At 40.5% G+C, this 10,003-nt stretch overlaps 1 protein-coding gene across 1 annotated transcript in view; it reads right to left on the reverse strand.

The window, feature by feature from the left end:
* Positions 1 to 8,445: 8,445 nt before the first annotated feature.
* Positions 8,446 to 10,003, reverse strand: part of TNFSF4 (TNF superfamily member 4) — an 18,380-nt gene continuing 16,822 nt past the window's right edge. Inside the window, 3 exon segments of the mRNA XM_065901433.1 lie at positions 8,446 to 8,622; positions 8,624 to 8,805; positions 9,003 to 9,025. Coding sequence (XP_065757505.1) covers positions 8,446 to 8,622; positions 8,624 to 8,805; positions 9,003 to 9,025 — 382 coding nt within the window.

Genomic DNA, 10,003 nt, shown 5'->3' on the forward strand with positions numbered 1-10,003 from the left:
GTATTGGGGGTTTGAGAGTAAAAGATCAATAATAATGGCTCATTTTCATTTCTCATGAGGAAAAAAGGTATCACTAAGTGCCAAGTACAATGCCTGGCATATAGTAGGAGTCGAATATATTTATGTTGACTGTCTGACTATTGTGTATTTATAAAAGTGAATGAGATTTTTATAAATTAAAAGGTTCAAGTTGTCTTAAGGAATTGTCATAGGATTATAGAACGTTAACTCTTAAAATGGATTATACAGGGAGGATACAGATTGTAATATCTTAAAAATCACTAAGATGATATATGTCCTTACTAATAAATAGTACATCCTAAATAAAAGTAAAGAGCTGGGCTGAAATGACCTTTAGAAATTATTTCCTGCTTATATTTCTTCAATATAGATTGCTTTTTTGGTTACTGTTCTGTTAACCTCAGACCTCAAAAACCAAAGGTCAAGACTGAATAAATCAGGAGGAAAATAAAGGTCTTTTATATCCATTAGCAATAAAGAGAATGTATATGAACATAAAAGTATTTTCTCAACCTTGGCATGACTCCAAGGAAACCCAAATGCTAAAAGTCTCTTTCAGCTCCCAGCATTCCTCTGCTCCCTCCCACAGACAGACCATAGGAAGATGAACAAAGTCAATGAGTTCCATTAAACAAAATGCTGGTCAAGGCCCATGTTTAACCACACCCCACGTACAGGGGCTCCAGAGTTCTGAAGGGCTGTAGCAGAATGATAGAATACCCTGGAAGCTCAACGTTCTCTTCCTAAGGCAACTCCCTGCTTGCTTCTGGATTGAATGCTACCCTAGTTGTCCCCCAGGCATCAGTCAGAACTAAAGGACCTTACATCCCATGCCCTCAAGATTGGCATGAACCATCTGACCAGTTTTTGTTGGGGGGAGTGGTAATGGTAAAGCATTAATAGGCTTCATGTGTCAGCCCTCCTAAGTAATATTTACATTTAAATTTTAACAATATCCTTCCATGTCTTGATCCCATGGATTATGGATTGAATGAATAGCTATAAGAGCCACCATGACTAATTACTAGGGATGTTCTTGGGGAAGTCCCAGGCTACCCACATACTCTGTGAGGGAGGCTATTGCAGGGGAAAAGTACAGATAGATAGATGATAGATAGATAGATAGATGATAGATAGGTGATAGATAAGATAGATGATGATGATGATAGATAGATAGATGGGTGATAGACAGACAGATGATAGATAGGTGATAGATTAGATGATAATGATGATAGATAGACAGATGATAGGCAATTCCAAAGCACTCCCAAAAACTAAATTTTAGGAACAGGATATATTTAAGTCGCAAACAAATAAATGTGCACAGTGGTTGAAATCTTCAGGGATTATTCTTTAGTGCTCACAACATCTCTCAGGTTGATATCTGAAAATACTTTTAAATATATATATAATTAGGGCTTCCCTGGTGGCACAGTGGTTGAGAGTCCGCCTGCCAATGCAGGGGACACGGATTCATGCCCCGGTCTGGGAAGATCCCACATGCCATGGAGCGGCTGGGCCCGTGAGCCATGGCCGCTGAGCCTGCGTGTCCGGAGCCTGTGCTCCGCAACGGGAGAGGCCACGGCAGTGAGAGGCCCGCGTACCGCAAAAAAAAAAAAAAAAAAAAATATATATATATATATATATAATTAATATTTTAAAAACCACCCATTGTGGTCTTCATTAAACATTAATTCTGAATTTAATAAGAAGTTCTCTGTATACCTTTTGCCAAAAGTATTAAAAACTTTTATGACATTTCCTTTTCTTATTTTCTTCTAGTAGAAGTAATTGAAAGCTTTTGTTCAACTGACAGAGAACAGTACTCCTATGAATTGGGTCAAAATGAAAAGTGATATTGACAAGAACTTAGGCTGTGCCCCCAAATCATGATAAATTCTCTCTATTCAAAAACTTTGATTGTCTCCCTTTGCAGGATATGATCTAAAATTCTTAGCTATGTCTTTAATGCCTCCAATATTTTATCCTCAAACTACTCATTAATCCTTACCTCCAACCGTGACCAAACACAGATTTCTGTCCTGGAAAACAGAATATGCTCAAATAAAGGAATGAGAGAATGAGTGTCATAACCACAATGGAAGTTCCTTGTCCCCAGAAAACACCATGAGAATTTCCACCTCTAGGCATTTGCACACACTGTTCTCCCCCTGCTATGTTCTCCTTTCCTCTTCTCCAATCTAAATTCTGCAAGGCTCTTCCATTTGCTTTAGTGATTTCCCCATCACTAAACCAGATAAATTCCATTATTCACTTGCTACTCACTTTCTGCCTTGTGGAGTGACTTCTGTAAATTAATAATTATTGAGTAATATTCCATTGTATATATGTGCCACATCTTCTTTACCCATTCATCTGTTGATGGACACTCAGGTTGCTTCCATGTCCTGGCTATTGTAAATAGAGCTGCAACGAACATTTTGGTACATGACTCTATTTGAATTATGGTTTTCTCAGGGTGTATGCCCAGTAGTGCGATTGCTGGGTCATATGGTAGTCCTATTTTTAGCTTTTTAAGGAACCTCCATACTGTTCTTCATAGTGGCTGTATCAATTTACATTCCCACTAACAGTGCAAGAGGGTTCCCTTTTCTCCACACCTTCTCCAGCATTTATTGTTCGTAGATTTTCTGATGATGGCCATTCTGACTGGTGTGAGGGGATACCTCACTGTAGTTTTGATTTGCATTTCTCTAATGATTAATGATGTTGAGCATGCTTTCACGTGTTTGTTGGCAATCTGTATATCTTCTTTGGAGAAATGTCTATTTAGGTCTTCTGCCCATTTTTGGATTGGGTTGTTTGTTTTTCTGATATTGAGCTGCATGAGCTGTTGTAAATTTTGGAGATTAATCCTTTGTCAGTTGCTTCATTTGCAAATGTTTTCTCCCATTCTGAGGGTTGTCTTTTCGTCTTGTTTATGGTTTCCTTTGCTGTGCAAAAGCTTTTAAGTTTCACTAGGTTCCATTTGTTTATTTTTGTTTTTATTTCCATTTCTCTAGGAGGTGGGTCAAAAAGGATCTTGCTGTGATTTATGTCATAGAGTGTTCTGCCTATGTTTTCCTCTAAGAGTTTGATAGTATCTGGCCTTACATTTAGGTCTTTAATCCATTTTGAATTTATTTTTGTGTATGGTGTTGTCTGTCATACAGAGTGAAGTAAGTCAGAAAGAGAAAAATAAATACCGTATGCTAACACATATATATGGAATCTAAAACAAAAATGGTCATGAAGAACCTAGGGGCAGGATGGGAATAAAGACTCAGACCTACTAGAGAATGGACTTAAGGACACGGGGAGGGGGAAGGGTAAGCTGGGACAAAGTGAGAGAATGGCATGGACATATATACACTATCAAATGTAAAATAGACAGCTAGTGGGAAGCAGCTGCATAGCACAGGGAGATCAGCTCGGTGCTTTGTGACCACCTAGAGGGGTGGGATAGGGAGGGTGGGAGGGAGGGAGACACAAGAGGGAAGAGATATGGGGATATGTGTATATGTATAGCTGATTCACTTTGCTATAAAGCAGAAACTAACACACCATTGTAAAGCAATTATACTCCAATAAAGATGTTTAAAAAAAATACAAAAAAAGATAAAGAAACCAACAGAAAAAATAATAATTATTGAGTATTGAGACCAACTATGTTCCAGGCAATATGTTAGGTACTCTTATGCTCACAATAACCCAGAAGGTATGTGTTAATATCCCCTCTTTACAGATAAAGAAAGTAAGATTCAGAGAGGTTTAAAAAAAAGAAAAATTTGTCAAGGTCACCTAGCTAGAGAATGACAGAGTCAGGATTTAAAACTAGGTTCCAAACATCATGAGCTTTTCACCATAGCACTCTGCTTCATTTTGTCCATTCATCTCATTCATTTATTGAACTAGAGTGTATCATTTTCTTAATCCAATGAGAACTCACTGAGGCACGTAGGCCTGGTGAGAGGTTATCTCTATAGTCTAAAGAAGAGTTAATGAGGAGAAGCCATAGCCCACAGGCTCATGGGTGGGGACTGGGAAAAGGAGGAAAACAGGATGACACTGGGGCTTCTGGCTTCAGCAACGATTATGATGTCTTTAAACAACATCATGAATCAGGAGAAGGGGCAGGCTTGGTGAGGGGGGAGGACATCCTGAGTAAAGTGCCCATTACTTCCACATGGAGTTTCCCAGAGGCAGGGTAGCAGGGGTTAAAAGCATGGTTTTTGGTGTCAACTATCCCTGGTCTTGATTCTGAGCTCCACCACTTATAAGCTGCATGTCTTTGGGCAAATTACCCCTTAGAGTTTCCGTTTTCCATACGTAAAACAGGAATAATAATACCTACCGCAAAGAGCCGTTAGGAAGATAGAATTAAACAATTCATAAAGAATGGCTAATATGATGTCTGACCTATTAGTACTCAATGAATGGCATTTATTACTAATTAGACAGATGATTACAGTAAGTTTGACTCTGGAGTGCAAGACATCTGAGCTGGAGAATGATTTTAGATATCAGTATATGAGCAGAGGTTGAAGTCATAAGAATCAATGAAATTGGCAAGTGTATGGAACAGAGATCACAACTCAAATGCCCCATGGCCAGGCAGTGAGTGAGTGAAGTGAGCTGGTATAGGCACATTCGCACATTGTATGAAACGGGGGGAACTCTGGAGAAATGGAGAGTGCATAGTCCCTCTAAAGAAGGAGGCTGCTACCCTGCTTGAGATGATTCCTGTCATGTCAAAACTGGGCCCAGCATCACCAGATCTCCTGTTTTGTATCGTTTTGTCAGAAGAAGCCAAAAATTCCCCAATGTTTAAGTGTTAGCAACTAAATTCAAACTTAAAAAGCAAATTGAACACATACATAAGCCAGACTGTGGCTTCTTGGATGCCAGACTGTGACCCCCATTGCAGAGAAAGAGGGCTGAGGATGGAGTTCTATAGAGCGTTATTGTAAAAATGATGGGTAGAGAAGGAGGAAGGGTAAAGGAGATGGAGACAGGCAGCGAACAGAGAGGGAAAGAGTGGACCAGAAAGGGGTGAGTTCAGAAAAGTCAGGGAAGAGGAACATTCAGGAAGCAGAGAGTTAACACCATCACAGGTGGCACAGGGATCACTGTGGCCAGTTTGTGCACACAAACTCATTAAGTGTTAGGACCTCTACTTAAAACTGCAGATGTAATTACTACTAAGGAGAGGGGACATAATACTCAAAGAGACCATCCCACAGCTAGAGACAAGACAAGAAGTCCCAAGGGAAAGGACAACAGTACATAGTAGAATTCTCTTTGAATCAGTCTCTTGAACCATGAAGAGCAGCCCTGCGGACTTCCAGTGAATGTCTTTTCAAAAGCAAAGGTGGACTTTGGCAGCTCAAGCATCCCTTGGACACAACTGGGATGGCTGGAATTGGAGGCAGACAGGAAACCAGAAAGTTTACCCTGTCCTCCCCTCATCGGGGACACGGAAAGGAAGAGAAGGATAAATAAAAACTCTCAACACTCTAACCAGTAGTGAATTCTGAGATCTTTTATTTGTTTCCCTGTAAATGTCAATATTATTATTAGCTATATTATTAATGTTAATATTAATACTCTCTGAGAGCCAGGAGAGCGCTAAATACAAAACTATGGTGTAAAATAGGGGACCTGCCTGGTATGCTTAAGAACTAATTACAACTTGAATCAAGACTGGAATCCCTTAAGCCATTCCCTAAACAGTCACTAAGTAACAACTGGCAACTGCCCTCAAAGGAATCACCAAAAAGGCTGAGGAAAAATGTTAGTTTGTAGGAGAAAAAAAAAAACTCCATACAGTAAAAGAGAAGATTATACATATTGACTCACAGTAACCAGTACATAGGTATTTACTATGTGCATTCACAGTCAGCATTGTGAGCATAAGATTCTAAAATGACCATTCAACAAGGGAGGAAAAAAGCAGGATCCAAAAATGGGGAATTAGTTGTCCAAGGTCCCTTGCTAGTTAGTGACTGAGTCAAAATTAGAATTCTAACCTCCTGACTCTTCATTTCCACAAAACTCCACTGTTTTCGGAGAAAGGTTAATTATCCCTTTGAAGGAAAGATTTACATAGGACACACATACTTTGACGGGTGGCAGCTTGGGGAGTGAGTCTAGTGGATGGCAGAAATGTCCCTGTGTGGCTGGAGGAGGCCAGCATGGGAAGAGCAGGCCATGTGTACCCACAGGGAGTGGGTGCCTGTGAGGAGGGGCCGTAACACCAAAGACAACCAACCCACAAAACAAGCTTTGGCTTGGAATGTGTAGTCCAGAAGAAATATCGTCAGAAATTCCAAACTTAAAAAAATAAACATACATTTTCTTAAATATTATCTATATTCATAAACATTTACTTAGAATAAGTAACACTGAATAACTCTGACTTTGAGAACGTAGTCAATAACAAAGAAGTACACATGCGCACACACACACGTTTAAATCCTCTGAGTAGTCAAGACGGGTCTCATAGAATATCTTGCTCAGAACAATTCACGTAGGGGAGTTCCCTGGTGGTCCAGTGGTTAGGACGTGGCACTTTCACTGCCCTGGGCCAGGAACTAAGATCCCGCAAGCCGGCTTGGGGAAGGGTGGGGGGCCAATTCATGTAAAGCATTTAGCCTAACGCTTGGTCTACAACAGGCCCTCCATAGATGTTTACCTAGGATTATAACAATTATGTGAGTACCTGGGCAGCCACTCAGAGTTTGGTTACTCTTACCTTATGCACAGTTTCTTTTATTTAGCTTCTTTTTATTTAGAATTTTGATTTAGCTTCTGCCTATAACAGATTAAAACTGAGTGGTGGGAATATAGTTGGAGACAGACAGGCACTTAATTGGAGATGGAAAATAATTGTATCAAACAGACAAGAAAAAAATCCAAATGTAATTGAGACCATTTAGTGTAGGGCCAAACTGCCTTCCACCTTTCTGGAGACCCTGAAGCTATCACTGCAGCACACCACAGTACAACTACTATGATGACCCAGAATCATCCAGAAATATTCTATGATATGTCATACACTCTATTTAAAACTGCAGGGAAACACTTACTACTATTCTAAAGTTTTTATAAAAAAATTCAAATTTGTAGAAGTTTTGTCACAGAAAACTTACAAATCATCTGGAAATTAAGAAAAATCACATTTGTCCACAATGCCATAAGCCAGATACATTAAGTGGGATATTTAAACTAAACATTAGGTGATCTTATTCTCTTGAAAGCCTTGGTATTGGCTGATTATTGGTCCTTCTAGCCTCAACTATCAATGTGAGATCATATGTGATATTATGGTGTTTCTAGACAGAGATCATTATTTTTCATAAGATGTAATGGCGTCTCAATGTCTTTTTGACATAAAGTTGCAATTGATCATAGAATTGCTTCTTTTTTTTTTTTTTCTTTTGAGACAAGGTGGTCCATGAGTACAAGGTGTGGGGCTGAGTATGTAGCTCAGCATAAGCAGGAGGATGGGCATGTGCTACTTCGCCTCTCTGTGGCAAAGAATGGGATTTCCTTCCCAGACAGTTTAAATTCCCACTGACTGTTACTCTGAGAGGTCCAGTTTCACAGCTCTCCTGAGTGGTAAAGATAACCCTCACAATAAATTATCTCACTCTCCCAGTTTAGAAAAATTTCTCTCAGCTTTCCTTAAGCCACTGATTACATTTTTCACAGCATCACATCCCCGAGATGGTTCTTTGAAGGGAAATTTCTATCAAGAACATTTGGAGGCTGGGAAAGCAAAATGGAGGAAAAAGAAAGAAAAAAGCACAGAGTATTCCTTAGCCAGTTACCTTCATCCTGACAGCTGTCCTGACAGCTGTTCACAAGTTGATTTTCCTTTTGAACTCCACCACATGGAGAGAGGTATTTAGGCAATATGCAAACTTCAACCAATTTCATCTTGAAGAGGCACCTCTGGCTGCCAGGGGTCAATCCACCACCTTTGGCAGATTCATAAACCCTCTCCTTGGTCTTCTTCATTTTGACAGTACCAGATGTCAAATATCCAGCACATGGTAGTCAAGTGTCTTTTTCAATAATGAAAGTGTATTACAAGAATTTCCTGATCAATAGAAACAACATCCTGAGGAAGAGGCACCTGTTTTTCTCACGCTCTTGGAGGTGCCAACAGGCTTGAGGCAATCCTGAGGGATGAGGGCTAGGTGATTTAGAAGATATAAGGATAAATACATAAAGTTAATTGGTACATAAAATAAAGATTTAAATATCCCTGAGTGGGGAAGGGAGTGATCTTCTGGTCACATCTCAAGTGGCCATATATGAGGGCTGAGCTGGGATAACTCCTCCACTCCCAAGGAAGAATCTGTGTCCTGTCCACCCCCAGTTTGGCATTCATGTTGGTGCCTGGTTTAGATGCAGCCATCAGGTCCTCAGTAGACACAGAATCCCACCAGGATTTTGATGAATGAGAATCAATTCCCCACCATTCACCTGAATGTCTTCGCAGGAGGCACTGTGAGTGGTCACATCCAGGTAGACTTTGTCCTTGAAAGCCAGACTGGCTACTGTGACAGAGTCAACAGATGTGACCTTGCTCAGGGGAGAAGAGGGGTTCTCGACCCTTCCGGTACTGAAGCCTGAGGCTGAGCTCCTGAGAGAAGTAGCCCTTCAGGGAGATGAGATAAAACCCATCACAGTTGATGATGATTGAGTTGTTTTGCACCTTCATGGTTCCATCCTTGTTTGGGGATGTGATGATGAAACCATTCTCATTTTCACACTCTAAGGAGGGTAGGGTAAAAAAAAAAAAAGATTCCTTAGCTCAGCGTTGGGCAACAGCCTTCCAATATGTCTAGAAACACATGAAGAGAAAGACACAGGGAGAGATTTTGAGAAGAATGAAAGGAAGAAAATACTGTTTTTCTCCATGAGGGCTGGAATCTGCTTTCCCTGTGGAATAGATGAGGCAAAGCTAATACTAGTAGCCAAGAGGGTTACAGATGGGGCTGGGTTCAAGAGCAGAGAGAATATAGCAGCTGGCAGTTATCACAACATACCTGTGGCAGGAAATGGAGCCTCAAGGTTTCCCTGTTTTTCAAAACCAGGAGGGATTGGCAATTCGGTGCTTCCTTTCTTGCTCAATGGATAGACTAGGGCCAAAGGGTGGTGGAAGTGCCCCTTGCCTGGGTCCTGCACACCCCCTCCATGCAAAGCAATTGCTTTTAACTCTTCTCTGTCCTCTCTCCACTTGATCATGAAATGAAAAATTTTCACATGCCCTGGGCACTAGACCTACCAACAGCATGTGTTACTGGCCTTTGCCAACAGTCATTTAAGCTTAGTTATGCTGTGATACTAAGTAAAGCTTAGTAATGTCCGTGGACTCAGATTCTGCTCATTAAGATGCAGGTAGAGAGCTCAAGGATATAGACCTACTTCTCCCTTCTACCTTTTTATTGCTAGTTTTTCCTGGAAGCTGCCCTGGGAATAGTGGTTGCCACAGGAGAAAGAAAAGGAAGAGTAGGAGGACACAGAATGATGGATTTCGTAGCTTTGTGTGGGGCCATTTCAAGTGCAAATCAAAAAACCAAATTTCTTTTATTTCTACGGTAGCCTCAATATCATCCTGGATGGTCAAGCAACCACATCTCAAACTCCCCACTCTGCCCCATGTCCCTCAGAAATAGGAAAGAATAGGTACTTTACTGAAATGTGCACTGCTGGGCACATTTCAGTAATTCTTGCTTTGTATCAAGTCCATGGGAAATACTTTGAATTGAAAGTAAGGATTACTTATTAGAAGGCAAGATATACTTTCCTTTAGCTCAGGAGGACTTAACAAATGAATATCCATACAGAAACTACTGGTGGTTGTTCAAGTATTAATCATGGATCCAAATACTGCTGTCCAGGTAAAGTATCACCTTGACTTCAAGTCCCCCAACTCTCATTAAGGTAAAATCCCGTCCTATAATAGAAT

This window comes from Phocoena phocoena, chromosome 1, assembly GCF_963924675.1.
Source record: "Phocoena phocoena chromosome 1, mPhoPho1.1, whole genome shotgun sequence".
NCBI lineage: Eukaryota > Metazoa > Chordata > Mammalia > Artiodactyla > Phocoenidae > Phocoena > Phocoena phocoena.